At 48.6% G+C, this 17,637-nt stretch overlaps 1 protein-coding gene across 1 annotated transcript in view; it reads left to right on the top strand.

Moving 5' to 3' along the window:
- The window catches only part of NCKIPSD (NCK interacting protein with SH3 domain), a 52,835-nt gene that overhangs the window by 16,796 nt on the left and 18,402 nt on the right, over positions 1-17,637 (top strand). Inside the window, exons 2-5 of the mRNA XM_054387614.1 lie at positions 4,972-5,084; positions 5,847-6,048; positions 10,124-10,259; positions 12,311-12,912. Coding sequence (XP_054243589.1) covers positions 4,972-5,084; positions 5,847-6,048; positions 10,124-10,259; positions 12,311-12,912 — 1,053 coding nt within the window. The remainder of the gene's footprint in view (positions 1-4,971; positions 5,085-5,846; positions 6,049-10,123; positions 10,260-12,310; positions 12,913-17,637) is intronic.

The raw sequence follows: 17,637 nt of genomic DNA, 5'->3' as shown, positions 1-17,637 counted from the left end.
GACACCAACAGTGTTTTCTGCAACTCTCAGGTCTCTCTTCAGCCTGTACGTGGGAAAGCAGAGGCGTGCAACACGTCCTGTGCATGTCTGCTCTCTTTGGGGAGACTGCTCGTGGGGCAGTGAAGATGAGAGCCATGTGAGCTGTGGGAGTGGATGCATTCCTGCCTGCACCTAGCCATGCCCTGTGCTGGCTGTGCTTGGGTACTCGTGAGACATCCTTTGAGGGATGCCTCTTTAATGCTTGACTTTGGTGCTGGGGAAAGCATCCTTCCTCACCTGTTTTGGGAGAGAGGGGCACACACAACACCCCAGGGCAGTGCTGAGGTCTGATTCTGTCGCTGTCAGGTGGAAGCTCCCCTCCTTTGGACAAGGGCAAGAGGAAATTGGCAGTGGGCTCTGGGGAAACCCTTTGTTTGCTCCTGTTATTAGCAAGGAGAGAGGAAATAATGATTTATTGATGCTTCTGTGATTCTCCTACACTGGCCTATGAAGGAAGAAATTTCTTTCCTGTCTGATATTCATGGCTCTAATTGAGCTATAACTTATTCCTGCAGGTCAGCTTGCCTGCAGGGTGCTGGCAGTGCCCCTAGTTCTCTGATATGGCACCCCCTCAGCCAGTTTAATCTGTGATTGTCAAGGATCACTGCTCTGCTCTCCCTCATGGTGTAGCCAAGCTGGTCGTGACGGTCTGTTTATAGAGCCCAGCATTTCTCTGCTGCAGTGTTTTATTTGATTAAACCAAAAATATCTGTTAGGAGTGGGTGGCAGCCAGTCCTTTCTGGGGTGAGATGCATGTACATCAACAGCTCACCTACATACTCCTCTATTGTCACAGTACATTGTACAGAAGATGGTGTCCTCTTGGTGCCTCTGGGCTGCAGCCTGGTAGCTGTGCCACCCTATACTGACCCAAGAGATGTCTGCCTTCACCCTGTGAGGGCAGGCACACGTGATCAGTACCTTCCACCACCATCGCTGCCCTGTCCCTGCCACCTTCTCTGCCTTTCTGGAGACACTGTGGCTGTGCCACTGGTGAGCTGGTAACTAGTGAAGAATTTAGTTAACAGCTTGTGTGCTGCAGTGCTAGCTCAGGGCTCTGCCAGCCCCTACCCATGCAGATAGCAGCACAGCTTCAGTAATTCTGCTGAATTCCTGGGCTTTACTGGGTATGTCTCCTCTGACAGCACATGGTACAGCAACGCTCTTTTCATGCCCTCCCCTGCTTCTTTGTGAGCCTTGGCTTAGCCTGCAGTGAGCAGGATTTCATCCCTGTATCCTGGAGCATGGGTGGGGGCAGGGGCAGTGTCCTGGCAGCACAGGTCTAGTGCAGCACTGGTGAGAGCAGACTGAGCACCAACCTTTCCTGCCTGAGCTCCAAGGCTCTGCTCCGTTACCTTGGTGCCAGTCTGTGACCCCTCTCTTGCAGGCCAGCTGTGCATGGCCAGAATTGGCAGTGAGGGTGTGGGAAGGCATGGACACGTGCTGCCTGGCTGTACCGCCCAGGATCTCTGCTGCCTGCATGCCAGCTGTGAACATCCCCAGGGATGGGTGCTGGGCATAGGCAGGAATCCCCTGCCAGTGCTGTGGGGTGACTGGTCCTTCTATGTGGCATGGCAAGAACGGTGAGGGACGTGCATTATCCCAAACTGTTGTGAGCAGGTAACCCCTTGAGTCTGAGGGAGAAGGAGTTTGTAGCAGGGACAGTTGCACGTTTGACTTTTGCCCCCATGCAACCCATGCTCCTTCAAACTGCAATGTGCTTTATATGTCCATCCTCTTCAAACAAAGCAGTTCCATTCTGGTTAACCTGAGGAGCATGTGGATTCCTTCTAATCATGTAATTTATCCAGGAATACTGGTTTCTATTTTTTAGGTTTATGACTATAGTGCAGGGGATCCCCAGTGCTGGGTGTCCTACAAACCCTAAATGTGAGGGAGCCCATGTGCTGAAGATCCTGCTCCCTGACCAGATCAGCTGAGCAAGAGAGGAGGAGATAATTTATGAGCAGCATCAACAACGTCATAAAGTGCAAGTGGCAAGTTAATGCTGCTTTTTTATTCCAACCCTTTTGACAGGGCCCTGCTAATGGAGGGTTGGGGAGCAGAAACAAAGGAAAGAGCACAGCAGCTAAAAGCACTGCTGCATTAGTGTGAAAATACTGTGTTTTGTCAGAAAAGAAATGCCCTCTCCATTGCAAATGGCACTGCACAGTCAGTAGCAGCTCCAGCCCCTGGATTCCTGTGGGCTGTGAATGATGTCAATGTGCCCTCTGGAAGAGGGCAGATAGGCTGAGCTGTTCAGCAGGATTCAGCATGTTCTAATGTGACCTTTTCTGGGAAAAACAGACTGAGAAGGGGTGGGCACCCACGTGGGTGAAAGCCTGGCACCCTGCAAAGACACTGCAAAGGAGTGTGTCTTGCAGAAGGGATGGTATTTGAGGTGGTGGTGAATGTGGAGGGGCTACAAGTGGGTGTGGCAGTTTAGGCTGGGTGCCCCCTGCCACTGCTGCATGAGATACACCTCTGGTGTCCCAGGTGCCCACCCAATAGGGGTGGACACAGGAAATGGCGTATTTCTACCCATAAATCCTGTGCCCTATAAAGCCATCTGCAGAGTCATTCTCTTCCTCTTTCTTCCTTCTCTGCTCCCATGGGAGATGTCCTCTCTTATCGGGTAATGCCGGGGGAGTATCCTCAAGGCCTCTTAGGCCTGACTAGACCTAATGCCAGGAGGAGAATGGAGGGGGGGCAGTCTCAGACCTGGCCAGCCTGAGACTTGCCTAGCAGCAGGAGAAACAGGGGGGAAGAAAGAGCCCTGGGGGTTTTGGGTAGACTCTCAGGTGGGAGGAGGGAAGGATTGGGAAGCCTCTTGGGAAGAAGGGAAGAACTGGGAAGCTTTGGGAATTATGTAACAGGCTTTGGGATGTTCTCTGCCACTGTGCTGTATAATTTGTAGTTCTCTGTAGCTTCACCAATCGCTTTTCCATTTAAACTTTCCATCACTCTCCAATCCATTTGTGTGAGTCTCATTCTTTTGTCCCTTTCGGGACAAGAGACGATTTGTCTGGCCTCAAACCAGCACAGTGGGGAATCAGGGAGCGTGCCATGGTGGCTGTTTGGAGGCTGTAGCAAGAGCTGTGTTGAGTTTTGGGGTGAGGAGCTGACCTGGGAGCAATGTGAGGGTGGGTGGGCTGTGCAGAGGGCAGGGATCTCCAGTGCTTAGAGCAGCACTGCCATTCTTCTAGGGAGAGCAGTGCTGGAGACTTCTGCACTGCTCCCCTTTCCCAGAAAAAGCATGCAGCTTGCTGTGATTTTCTCATCTCTGTCAGAGAATGAATTTCATTTTCATACCTTGCCTTTCCTTCTAACAATCCCTTAAATGTGTTCAAATGTGCTTTGCTCCATTTCCTTCCTTAGAGCTGCGGTTACAGGTGGTGAAATGTTCCTGAGGCCATATGGGGCTGCTTGGAGGCTTCATCCCAGAGCTGGGTTCTGAGCGTTGGTTCTGTGTGGTAGATGTATTTTAACACACCTGGGTTTATTTTAAAGTTTTTCCCAGTTGTTTGCTTCTGTATCTGTCTTTCTTGGGAAAAGAAACCCAACAAAAAACATCCTCCTAAATATTTCTTCTTCAAAGCTGAGTATTGCAGAGAGGGCCTCTCATCTCCACCTTGTTTGGAGGTGGTTTTCCCCCCCCCCCCCCCCACAGTCTGCAGTAGCTGTTAATTCACATTTGATTTAGCAATTAATCAGAATATAAATAATACATAGCACGTTATCAGAAAACCACATGCCGGTGCTATGGAGGCAGCCACTTCGGGGCCTGGCAGGGAGGGCTTGCCTTCTGCTGCTCTGCAGCCCCCAAAGGCCAATTAAGGTGCATCCTTGATGAGATTCCAGACGTTCCTTGGCTGGATAAATGCTTGTTCTGATATGGGAGGTGGGGGGCGGGGGGGTGAAGCAAAGCAAGTGAAGATGAAGGGAGTTTTAGTTTTCAAAGAGCTGCAATGAGCGCTGGAGTCCAAGTGCTCCCCTCCTCCTCTGTGTGTATGGGCTGAAGCCCCCAGTGGTGCTACTGAATGGATGGTGCAGGCATCACTGGCAGGTCATGGAGACCTGTGGGTCTGCTAGATCCAGAGCGAAGACTCAGAGGAGTAGCCTTTGCCTTCAGCCTTAGTTCTGAGAAGGTCTCTTCTTCTGAAGGCATGTCAACTGTTGGTAAAGCCTTGAATGTCCCAGATGTGGGAAACCTGCTTTACCTTCCTGTGCTTCCTCATTATAGCTCTCCCAGTCTCTTGGGTAAGCCCAGAGACTGTTGTCTTTGGTACTTCTTGTTTCAAGGCTGGTGTTTATTTCAGCTGCAGTAATGAGTGCTAAACTGACTGGCAGGAGGAATAAATGTTGCTATGACAGTTTGGGTGGAGATTTGGAAAAGGCACTTCAAGTTGCAAAACAAGTATAAAAACCATCATGAAAAAGACAGCAAAGATGCAAACCCAGAGCCAATGGACTCCGAAGGACCTCAGATTTTGTCTTTGTAACATTCACAGCTGTGTATCTGCTCCGCAGTAGGGCAGCAATAATTGAGTTTGGAGTAAGCTGGATTTTGCAGTGGGATCTCAAAAGCTCCCTGCAGCAGGCTGAATATTCAAGGTTGCTGTGTTGTCCAGAAGCTCTGTCCCTGTTGGATTTTAGTGCTTATAACAGTGACTTTATTTTCCAAACATAAAACTTGACTGGAGAGACTCAGTTTGAAGCACAGCTTCAGAGATGTTTCTTCTGGAGGAAGGAGGGAAAAGTGAAATAGTTGTGAGGTAGGGTTCTGATCTGGGAGCTGTTTATTGGCAATTTGGCTTCTGTAGTGCCTGCTCTGGAGGTTTCCTGTACTGTGATCCATCCTGCCCTGAGCTCTGGTGCACAAGAACTGCAGCTGAAGCAGAGCAGTAACATGTGGGATGTTGCATTTCTCAGGTGCTGGAGCAAGATGTGGTTCTCCAGTCTATTGACCGTGCCATCGAGGCTGTTCACAATGCAGCAATGAAAAATGGGGGAAAGTACAATCTGGAGCAGAGAGATGTCCTCCAGTAAGTATGACGGGCATTGGGAGAGCTGGCAGATGGGGGGTGGTCAGTGTGTGATGTTTGTGTCTTTTCTATTCTTGGGGGTCAAGTTGGAGGTCTTTGATTTGAGTCCCTGTGCTGCAAAGTGCTGATGCAGTCAGAGAGCTTCCCAGTGTCTGAGCTGGTAGCTGATGCTGCTCCTCCTTGTCAGCTGCTTCCAGCAGAGCAGTGCTTTGGTCTTCCCCCTCTACCCTTCTGTATGTAACGAAGAGGAAACTCTAAGTTGCTTTGTAGGCTTGGAGGAGAAATCCAAAACATTTCTGGATGCATTTTCTGCTCTCTATCAGCCAGACATTGTTGGCATGTGGCACAGGGTCCTTAATATGTTCTCAAATAATTGTCTGTGAGAAGAATTTTTGTTGTTCTCTGACACCTCGCACTCAGTGCTAAGGCATGCTGGTTTAATCTCCCTCGAACAGCAATTCTAAAGTGCAGGCAATTTCTGAAGCTTGCAGTGCAATATGTGACTCTCCCCCGAGGAAGAGGCATTTTTCTCCAGCGAGCTGATGAATAAATCATGGGCTCTCACAAAGCCTCTTCCTTCCTCCCCCAGAAGTGCTGCCTTAGTTGTTAATGAAACCGGAGTTGGTGCTGAGAGTAATGTAACCCGTTCTGGTGTGTACGGCCCAAACGCAATAAATCACTTAAAAACATCATTTAAACGTGGTGGCACTGCTGCTCCCTGCCTTTAGCTTTGCTGTTCCTGCTGCTGTCGTTCTGTTTCAGGAAACTGATCCATCACCGCAAGGAGACCGTGTCCCGCAAAAGTCACTCCCCCACCCCGCAGGGGATGGTGATGACGCAGTCCTCCAGTGACCACCACCTGGATGTGGCACGGCAGCCCAACGGGGTGTGCCGGACCGGGTATGAGCGACACCACAGCCTTCCAAACACTGAGTTTGAGGAGGAGGACGAAGGGCTCTATCAGGTAACAGCAGGTGGACACTTTCTAGGTTCCTTCTCGGTTGGTATGCCATCACTTGCCCTGCTTATTAAATGCCATTGCAGCTGAAGCCACAGGTGAGGTGTTTGTACCGCTTGTGGGTTACAGCAGTGGAAATTGATGTGAGAAGTCTAGAACAGTCCCTCTGCCTTTTACACTTGCGATGCATTTTGGGATCCTCAAGGGTCCATGGTTTTATGGTGACACATGAGAATCCACTCTGTGTTGCCTGGCTGTCTCTTGACAATTTTTTAAGAGTTGCAAGCTCCCCAGGGAGCACTTTGAAACACAGTTTTGATGTGAGCAGCAGAACTCCCTCCAAGTGCTCAGCGCTGCTTTGTTTCCCTCTTGTTGAAGCTGCACAACAAAATCTTTGGTCCTTAAACATTTTATCTGCTGCGGCTGCTTATTTTTACTACCCAAAACAACAACAGCAACAACAAAATAAAAATCAAAGATCCTGCTGTGTCTGAATGTTCCTTGTCATGATGAATTAAGAGTAAATTGCAGGAAATGTGATTGGAGCAGATTTTTTTATCTTGGCGGCGCACAGTTCCAAGGCTACTGTGCGGCCCAGAGAGACTTCAAAGAGGTAGCCCCGGACGTATGCAGCGGTTGTTGGAGGTGAGTGATGTGGCTGATTACACTGTGTAGTACAGCCAAGCAAGGATGAGCACAGGGATTTTTTTTTCTCCTACAGATGAACATGTGCACTGTAGTTTTTCTTCATCTCTCTAGGTAAGTGTTTGGAGGCAGTGTTTATGAAGTACTGATGTGCTGTCATTCCTAGCAGATGAGGCTTGTTTTACACTTGAAGAACTGCGAGTCTGCAGAGATGAAAGGTAGCTCTGGCTCATGCAGAACATGGCAATCCCTACAAACCCCATTTTAGTCCTTGGTGTTTGTTTTCTTTTCTGGGCAGCCAAACTGGCTCCCTTCTCAAGCCCCTTGCATTATGACCTAAGTGAATGGAGCACCTTACAGCCCATTCTCCCTCCTGATTTCCTGTCTATATCTGCTCTGTGGTTTAGTCACTTGCCAAAAAGGAGCAAGCCATACTCCTTGACTGACAAAGAACTGTTTCTGTGTGGTGACACTGAGGATGCAGTCAAAGAGTTTCCAGCTTAGCCCTGTTCTGAAAGGGCTCCTTGAGATCTCTCAGCTTGGCTGAGGGATTTCCTATGTGCTTTGAAGTACAAAATGGAGGAAGCAGTATTACTTTCTTCCACTGGTTGTGCAGCTGCCTAAGAGGAGACCTGCTGAAATCCAGACTTTCTCGTTAGCTCCAGAGAAGCAGAGGTCCTGGGATATGCTTTTACCTGCTTGCAATTTTCATGTGCATTCAATGTTTGCATCTGAAAACTTAAGCAAAATTTGAGGTGCAAATTTCCTGTGGGTGTATTTGCTCCCAGAGTTGAACTGGCTGAAGTACTTGGTGATGGCACCTATGCTGAGCCTCTCTTCTGCTCCTCTGTAGTTAGCATAAAGCAGGAAACTGGGGATGGGACTGTTGTGGCTGAGTCAGTCTTAACCAGTGCAGGGAACAGAGCCTCTGCTAGCAGTTGCTGTAAAATGGAGGAGAGGAAACACGTGTAAAATCTGTGGATTTGGGGAAGTTCACAGCCCCCTTGTAGAGGCCTGTGGAAGGGGAGGCTTTCAACAAGTGTTTAGGCACTTCTCTCTAGACCTTTGGTAAAGTCTCTCCTCCCTTCTAGACATGGGGGATCTGAGCTGCAGGGCCTCCTTCATGGTCACTTTCCCTGCAGTAGCCAGACAGAAGATGTCTTATCCCCTTTCCTTGGAGGATGTTTGGTGTTCTACGTTGTCCTCCTGGCCCTACACAGCATCTAGGATACAGGATGGAGGGAAGGGATGGTCATGAGTTACTCCTTGCAACTCCTGACCGTGTGGCAGCTCACATCTTGGGCAGGCACCAGCATGGGGAAATTCATGTGATGCTTCACGTTCTTTGCTGCTTGGACTGTGGTGTGTGGTCATCTAAATGAGGCTGGCAGGGCTCTGAGCTAACATTAGCTCTTCATCCATTAATTTAACCACTAGTCTGTGGTAGCTGTGTTAAACTTGCATAGTAAATTTGGAAGAGATAATGAAGCTATGGAAATACTCTGGAATGACCCAACCCTAGCTGTCTCCAAATAATGTCAGGCAGCTGCTCTGAGCTCTGAGCCTGCCTGTCTGCTAAATCCCACTGCTTTGGTAAGCGTGGCCGTGCCATGTCAAGCAGCTCTGACTCGTGCTGTAGCTCTGTTGCTCTGCAGAGAGGGCTCTGCTCTTAGCACAGCTGAGCTTTCCAGATTTGGGACCAGCCTTCCAATCACACAATGCAGAGAACCCTCCTGATCTGTTTGGCCTCTCTCAGCTGTGCAATCTCTCTTTTGGATTAACGTGGATCATTTCTGAAGCTGTATGCAGGTATCATATAGCATTTTACTGGGAGAACAATGTGGAATGGATTGACAAGAGCAGAAGAGCTCAGGCTGGCAGTCTGCAGCAGGGAGTCTCAGCAGTACCTTGTGCTAATCCACCAGCTGAAGGCAATCCTAAAGAAGTGACTCTTTATGTGACATAGTAAAAGATTGGCTGTATTAGGTGATGGGTGGAGAAAAAGACCAAGAGATCCCTTTTTAAAAGGCTTTGTAAGCCATACAAACTTCTTTGTCTTCACTTGTCTGGTAGGGTGCAGACATGGGCTGTGAGCTCTCTATTGTCAGCTTTTGGCGTTGACTCTTGAACATTTGAGGTGGCTCCTGAAGGCCTCTTATTTACAGGAATTACTTTGCTCACATTTCAGAGGAGGTTTCTTCCCTCCCTGAATCCTGGGGTGGGGGGGAAGTACATTTTTCACTGTTGTTGTGAGGTACTTACGATAGAGACCTCTGAAGAGGTTTCTCTGCCTCAGTTTTGTCTGTGGGGACTGGCAGCGCTCTCTGCCCTGTGTGGCTGTTCAGCACTGACAGGTCACAAAAAAACTTCTCATTCAGGGCTAAGCAAATGTGGAAAATTGACATTGTGTGATGGCCTGAATGTTACTATAGATTCCAGCTGGCTTCAGCCTGTGCTAATGGTGACATTCAGGCCATCACCTCCTTTCTCATGCTGCCCTGGGTGTTTTACTGCAGGCAACGATTGCAATATCCCATAAAAACAGAAGGCTCTGAATCACAGAAGTCCTAAGAGACCCTGAACCAAGTCTCCTGGCCTTGAGCTGCTGGGATGTGAGGATCAGAGTATTGATGCAATGTGCTCCTATCTGGATTGGCTGCTGTGTTCAGCAGTGTCCTGCTGATCAGAGGTTAACCCTGAGGTTACACCTCACTGCAGTAATTCTGGGTGAAAATGATGTCAGTTATCATGTTGTTTGGATCTGATGGGAAAAGGTGAGTGTAGGAATCTGGATCTTGAGCTCATATGCTGCCAGCTTGGTGTTTCCTAGGAGAGGAGACTTATGGGAGAAACCCTGGATATGTGGACAGTTAATTCAACTCCCTGGCAAAAAACTTTTCCCAGCAGGTAGCATAGGACTGCTCAGAGGGTCTAGCCCTACTATTTCCCTGCGTGAGCAGAAATAGTTCTTGAAAGCATTTATACATCTCCAGTCCTTGGCTTTGTCTTTCTGCAGGGGTATTTGTAGCTGATGTAATGGATCTCTCCAGAACAGTGTCTAAATACATGCTCTGTTTGCAGCCTCTGTGGAGCTATTGAGAGTAATGTGGAGTCATGGTGAGTGTGTGGGATCACATTTGGAATAAAGGAGGAGTAAATGCTTGACAGGTCTACACGACATATGTGCTGTGTGCTGCTGAACACAGCAATTAAACAAGGGCTGCTTTGCCTGTCACAGGGAGGGGATGAAGCCCGCCCGAGTCCTGCTTTGTTGTTCTAGGAAGCTGCCTATTAATATCTGTCCTCCTGAGAAAACTTCCCTGAATGATGAGAGAGATGTAAGGACAAATCTACACACGCACGCGAGAAAGGTTTCATAACAGGGAATGTCTTTATCGTCAACCTGCTTTGATTGCTCTGAAATCTTTCCTTCTAGATCCCACCACAGGCCCGGCGTGCAGCTCCCATCACCCCCCCACCTCCCGAGAAACGCAAGAACGCACAGATTGCTGCTCCTGGTAAAAGTAAGGACGAACCTGGGCACGAAACGGGCACTGGGCGGTGGGACAGCCGTGCTGCCCAGGTGCTTGTGCTTTGTGCTTCAAAGAGCATCCTTACATAAATCCTAAACTTCTATAGCTTTTAATGCTAATGATCATGAGGTGTTAGCCAGTGCTCTCTTCAAGCCCACTCTGATCTGGGAGGATCTGGCCAGTCTGGCATTTGTGGGTGGCTACCAGGTACCATCATCCCAGTCTGCTGGTGCTGGTGTCCCTGGGAAACATGGTGCTCTTTGAGGAGCAAACTTTCTTCCTGCTCATATGGCTAGTCAGGCCAGTGCACAGCATCAGTGAAGTAAGATCCTTGTGAGTGTTTTTCTCCCACAGACATCCTGGCCATCTCCCAGCAAGGCAGAGGGAGTTTTCCCTGGCAGTGCAGAGTGGGGTAGTTCACCAGGGGGAGCTCACTGGTAGTGCTTTTGGGACAGGCTCAAGTCTTGCTTTTGGCTCACACAGTCTGTTGGACGTTTGCTTTGTAGAGTGTTCAGGTGGGATTTCCATAAAGTCAGTAGCTGGTGCCTGAAAGGAGCAGTAACAATACCAGGGGCACAGCTGCCTATGTGGTGCTCACAGGCAGGGGAGCAGCTAGTGTGGTGCACTTCACAGCAGGACCACAGATGGGGCTAGGGCAGGAGCTTCTTATCTTTAGCACGTCTGGGCTGGCAGAGGCAGTGGTCATCTTGCTGAGCTGCTGTCAGCTTTCCAAGTGCTCTCCTGTGCTGTGACAATTAAGCTGTTAGTGACACACAGCCTGTCTCAAGCCCACTCATGTCTCCTTTCGAGGATCAGGACAGAGATGTTGACTCGCAGGTAGCTAATTGAAACTTGGCCACCAGGTTACTTAATGGTGCTTAATGGTATTGAGCCATTTTCACCCTGGTAGTGGGAGTTCACAAAGGTCAGTTTTCTGATTTAATGAAGCATGGTGGGAGCTATGATTCATGAATGCTTGTCTGTGAGGAGGAGGAACAAAGAGGAATGCTGAACCTCTGTGGGAGGGAAGGGTCCTGTTTTCACGCCTATCTTGTGCTTGTCTTTGGGTGACGTGGTAGATGGAGTAGTAGAGGAATTCCAGGGCCAAGGGGGCAAGAAGGATTGGAGTTGCTTGCAGAGGTGTAGCAAAGGGATTTCCCATGTCTGTCTCACTTGACCTATCTTTTGTTGTGGGGGAAACTGCCTTCCTTGTGAGCTGGGCTCTCCCACGGGTGTGCTGCTTCTCTTCCAGCACTATCACCACCGTGTTTGCCCAAATAACTGTTGTCATAGTCAGGGAAGGACTTAGATACGCTTCTGGCCCCTAAAAACTAATGGGTAAGATTTACCAAAACCATGTATTAGACCAAGTTAAAGGATGGAAAAATCTTAACATAATTTTGCTCGTAGTGGATTTTTTTTTTGTTGGTGGAAGGTGGGACAGCTACCACTGCTTAGAGCTAGTCAAAACTAGAGGTAGGTGTGGAAGGGAGAAATGCAGCAAAGCAGATAATGTGGAGGCTTGTGAAAGTGGTGAATGCTAATAGGGCTCATGATCAAACGTTGGAGAGTGCTGAAAGGGAGACACTAGAAGTGTTGTCAGCCAAATGTTTCCTCCACCACTGGTACTAACCGAGGTGTGTGCAAGAGGGAGGCGTGGGCTGGCATGCCAAGCCTTTGGTGTCTTGCAATTCTCAGGCACCATCATTCAGGAGTGAGGGCTTAGATCCTGAACACAGAAAAAGACCCTTGCTAAACCAAGAGAATAAGACTTTTCTGTCCCTTAATCCTGTTTCCTCCTTCCCTTCCGTAAAACACTAAGCCCTTTGAAGGGTATTCATCTCAATAGAGTAGTTTTCTCCTTTTTAAAGAGGTGATTGTGCAGGAATGCTCCAGAGAGAACTGGTACAATTTTGCTTTGAGATAAGTGAGGCAGGAAGAGCAGTTAAACTGCTCTGGTCGCATGCACAATGAGCCTTTTAATGGGCTGTGCTGCAGCAATTTTTTTTTTTCTTTATTCCTTTGATGCTGTTGCTAAGGTTTTTTTAATTGTTCCCTTTCAGACACTGTTGAAATTATCACTGGGTCAGCTTCTAGTGCCTCCTCCGTGAGCACAACATCCTTGGATACCTTGTACACTGCTTCTTCTGCATCAGAGACCGCTCTCCCAACAGCTACCTCCAGTCCTGCCAACACCCCACCCCCTGTCCCGAGCCGCAGCGTCCACACCACGATCACGCGCAACCTGGACAGTGGCTCCGTGACCCACTCCCGCTATGGGACGTCCCCGAAGGACAGGGCCAGCAAATCTCCTCAGACCAAGAGGGCTGCCCCGGCGCCACCAGCTGAAGGAGGGACCCAGAGGTCCCACACTGTCGATGGGGAGAAGACTTCTCAGGTGAAAAAAGCTGCCCCAAACCCCCCAGCAGGCCTGGATGCCTTCAACAACCTCTGCCTAGAGGATAAGAAGGCAACTGCGGTAGAGCCAGTGCCACCAGAGCCCAGCGGCCTGGTGGCATCCGTGCCCAAGACAATAGGTGCTGAACTGATCGAGCTGGTGCGCAGGAACACCCACCTCAGCTACGAGCTGTCCCGCGTGGCCATCGGCGTGGTCATTGGCCACATCCAGACCTCCATTCCAGCAACCAGCAACATCATGGAGCAGATTCTCATCTCTGTGGTGGAGAGTAAGGTAACGTGTGGCACTGGGCTGGGGCGGCTGCTGTGAACCACCTCCTAGCATCAGGCAGGAGGTGCTGAGCTCCCCTAACGTTTGGGATGGCAGAGCGCAGTTTGATCCTAAAGGAAAGGGGAGAAGTGCTAGATAGGGGTAAACGTCTAGCCAGGGGGACCAAGGATTTAAACCAGGTCCAAGTCCTGGTAGCAGGGAAATGGCAAACAGGTAAGTGTTTCCCCAGATAAGCTGTGGGTTGTACAGCATAGCCTGGAGTTTGGGGCTAAAACCAGCTGAGAGGGCCCTTGGCACTGGGAAGCACTGGTAGGCTGTGGTGGAGAGGTGAGTGTCTCAGACAAGACTGTGGCTTAGAGAGGGTGTGATGTGATGTGATGGATGGCACTGAACTGAACCACACAAGCTCATCAAGTGGGAGGTGACAACTAGGGACAGCTCTGGTGGCAAAGCAGGGTGGGAATGGATGCAGTGGGACTGGATGAGCGCTGAGAAACCTCTGATGTTGAGTTGTTGACCACTTGATTTTGAAGGCTCACAGAGAACTATTGTGGCAGCATAAAATCAGAGAAGGAAATGAAAGGTGACTTTTTAACAAAATATTTTTTGTTATGAATGTGGCAAATAGAAGGTAAGGAAAATAGGGACTTGGCAAGAAGTTTCTGCATAGAAACCTATAAAATAATGTCATTATCTACATTTGTTTTCTTCTGTGGTGCTTTGGCTACACTATGTAGCTTCAGCAAGCCTATGCATGCCATAAATCTGCATGGATTCTTGACTCTGACGACGGGGCAACCAAAACTTCTCAATGTCTTGCTTGATCTTTTATCAAAATGATGAAAACTAGTTTTCTGTAGCCGTGAACCTCTCTTCTAGTCCACACTTCAGCCCTGCTGCTTGTTAAACATCATGGAAGAGTACTTTTTCAGCCACTGGAGGAAGAGCATTATCTTGAGCACGTTCCAAATAAACCCTATGTCCAAAAGACTGGATATTCCTCTTTCCTCTGCTGCAGACATGCAAGAGGGGAAATGAAAGGATGTGTCTTGCAGCAGTCATTGAAATGGTGAAGTGCACCTGAGCAGCCCTGCGCCTTAGTTGCAGGGATAATAATTTTCAGCTCCCGCTTGCTAAATACAGCCCCAAGGACTGTTTCATATAAACATCTAAGATTGGAGTTCCATTGCTAATGGCAAGATTATAATGAACTGTTCAGAGGCATCTGAATATAGGAAGCTAATGGCATTCAAATTTTAGATCAAATCATAATCTAGTTAACTGTGTGCCTTGAATAGAGAGGGTCCTATAAGCAATCTCCATTTGTGGCTGTAACCCAACAGTTAATTGCTTCCTCCTTCAGGAACAATCCCATGTCAATGTGCAATCCAGATTCAGCACAAAAATTTAGCTGTTTCAAGCAAATGCTCTGGCTCTGACTCACAGGCTAAGAACTTACATTTTCTGTTATTTGAACCTGGGACAAGATTTGAATATTTTTCTCTTTAAAACCTGTTCTCAGGATACAATAAACATAATTCCACAGAAGTCATTTAGTGACAGCTCTCTGCTGAGGGGATTTGAAAACTTCGATTTTGTGGCCATTGCCACAGACCAGCCTGAAAAAGATGGGAAGAAACTGTGATGTTTGTGCAGGGATAAGTGTTGATCTTCTTGTAAGTATCTGTCATCTAGGACATCCACTGGGCTTACAAATGCCCAGTTCTGTATGGAAACACAGCAGAAAGTCCTGTCCCATCTCTTAATACCTCATCATACCTATGTTGAGCAGTCTTGCTTTCAGGAGAGCCTGGCTGGGCTCGCACAGTGTTCAGGTGTAAACGTGGTGGTGTACGTTTTTCCTCAATGTCCCACGCAGATGACGTGGCTCTGCCAATACCTAGGTGCCTGGTGATGGATGAGGTTGTTCACCTGGTATAGGAGACAGCTCTAACAGTTGAAAGAGCAGTCGTGTGGGTGGCTGTACTGCCGTGGCTTCACGAGTGCAGTTTAATGGTACAAACCACTATTGCTGATTTTGTATTGTTCATTACACAAAATCATTCCAAGATCTCAGGGGATTTGTGTAGAGTTGTTGCTGAGCCATCAGTTCTAGCTTAAGGGCTCTTTTTCTTTAATTTGTAACTTCTGAAATCCCTCTACAGTCCAATCCATGCAAATGTGGTCAATTCTTCTTTTGCATGTTTTCAAGGTTTTTCTTCCACCTCCTAAGACAGAGTGAGAGATCAGCTTTGATTTAAAGCTTTGGTCTGTTCCTTGTATTTATCACACCTGCTTCAACCCTTTGTATCATATTCTTTAATTAGTTTTATCCTGTCTATGCCTACTCCAGTCTTAATTTGAAGTCACATCACTGGTTTACTAAATCAATTCTAGAATCCATTACCTCGCTTCTGTCCCCAGTGCCTCCTGAAGGTTGAATTGCAGTGGCATTTCTCTCTTATTTACCTTGCTGCTCCTCCAGCATGGAGTCTGCCCAGGCACATCTTTTCAAGAGGACAAAAGACCCTTCTTCTGGGGCAGCATCATGCTGCTTTTAGAGGGGACGGTCCTGCTTTTAGAGGGTTAACATAACGCTACACTGGGGGAACAGCAAAGACGAGGAGGGTGCTGAGGTGCTCATGCTTTAGGAAAGATGTTTCAGAGGTGCCATACTGCTTGAGAAAGCGTGATCATCAAGAGAAAGTGTGCTGAGTTGGCTCCTCTGTGTCAGGATTTGGCCCAGCCTTAGACATGGCTCCTATTTTTGTCCTTGAGCTGGTTCCTGATGAGTGGTATGGTGACTGGGCAAGATGTGCAAAGGGAAATGAAACCTATTTCCAAAGGCATTGCTGCAGTGTCACAGTGTCACATCTAAACTGGAGCTGACTTTCATGGGGACTTGCTTTTGAAATTTGGGTATGACTACAGATATCTTAGATGTTGCTTGGTTTTCAAGCATCTAGAGAGCCACTTGGATTAGTGTGTATTGGTAATATGTGATTGCCTTCAGCTGTGGTGAATTAGATCCCATCTGAGAGCAGAGAGCTGTACCATAGACATCTTGTCTGGGGAGGTTGGTTTGAAGATTTATTAAACTGAGTCTGAGGCAAGCAAAATTGCTTAATACACAAGCTAGCTACACCTGCTCTTAACTACATTAGCATTGCTGGGTTGTGCTTGTGACTCAGACACACCACTCATCGATTGCCTTAAATTTAAGCTTAGAAACTGCTGGCAAAGATGTGTCATTCAGTTTGGTCTTACAGCTCAGCCTCGGCTGCTGGATGGGGTCAAATGGTTCTTGGGTGTGTCAGAAATGGAGGAAATTAGAAGCTGATGTGGGAGGTGATATGACTATGTGTGCTGGTTTGGGGCCAGACACAGATCCTCTCTTGCCCCGAAAGGGACAAAAGAATGAGACTCACACAAACGGATTGGAGAGTGATGGAAAGTTTAAATGGAAAAGCAATTGGTGAAGCTACAGAGAACTACAAACTACAAAGCATAGTGGCAAAGAGTATCCCAAAACGTACAGAACCCCTCACAGAATTCCCAAAGCTTCCCAATCCTTCCCTTCTTCCCACCTGAGGGTAAACCCAAACCCCCCAGGGCTCTTTCTTCCCCCTCCCACTGCTAGGCAAGTCTCAGGCTGGCCAGGTCTAAGACTGCCCCCCCCTCCATTCTCCTCCTGGCATTAGGCCTAGACAGGCCTAAGAGGCCTTGAGGATACTCCCCCGGCATTACCCGATAAGAGAGGACATCTCCCAGGGGAGCAGAGAGGGAAGAAAGAGGAAGAGAATGACTTTGCAGATGGCCTTATAGGGTGCAGGACTTATGGGTAGAAATACGCCGTTTCCTGTGTCCACCCCTGTGGTGGGCACCCAGGACACCAGAGGTGTATCTCATGTGGCAGTGGCAGGGGGCACCCAGCCTAAACTGCCGCACTATGGAGGGAGTTTCCCTTGTAGTGCTGGGCTGTGCCTTGCTCCCAGCTGCCCATCCCCAGTGTCTAGTGGCTGCCTGTTGTCCCCAATGAGCCTTGACAAACCTTGTGGCTGATGTGGCTGAGCCCTCTTTCCCCTGAATCCTTGCGAGCTGCCTCTTGCTCAGTTCCTGTTCATTCACTAATTCAGCTTTGCTTAAAGGAGACTTGCTTTAGACAAGACACAAATACTGCTCTGGAGCTCAGCTTTTCCCTGCAGGAGCTTTGTCCCTCTGCCTGCTGGGGACAATAGGAAGGTCAGCAGAGTGATTGCTTTCAAGGCTGAGTCGTTTGGCTGCGCTGTTGGCTGCCTTCAAGAGGCTCCTCCTTAGTGAAATCCTGTAACAAAAGTGAATCTGGAGGATGGGAGGAATGCATTAGAGCTTAGCCAAGTCCTTTGCACACTAATTGCTAGGGAAGCCTTTGTGAAGGCCTGTGCCAGAGTCTTCACATGCATCTAGCTCAGTTCAACTGTAGATGGGCTATGCTTACCCAGAAAGAGCTGCTGTTGGGTGCATCTGTGGAGCAAACATGCATTGAGCTGCAGATGGCCAGGACACCTGAAAAGCAAAGGCTGCAGAGACCTAACTGAGGCACAGTGGTTGGAAGCTGGGTGCTCCTGTCTCTTCATGACACTGCAGGTGTGTGCACAACAGGAGCTGCAGAGGCCACCTACCCCATGACCTGGCTGTGTCCCTGTGGTGCCCCTCTGGGAGCAGACTTGCTGCCACCGAAAGAATGCT

This window comes from Indicator indicator, chromosome 15 (assembly GCF_027791375.1).
Source record: "Indicator indicator isolate 239-I01 chromosome 15, UM_Iind_1.1, whole genome shotgun sequence".
Taxonomy (NCBI): domain Eukaryota; kingdom Metazoa; phylum Chordata; class Aves; order Piciformes; family Indicatoridae; genus Indicator; species Indicator indicator.
Note: the sequence above shows the minus strand (reverse complement) of the source record. Positions and strands in the feature narration are given on the sequence as shown.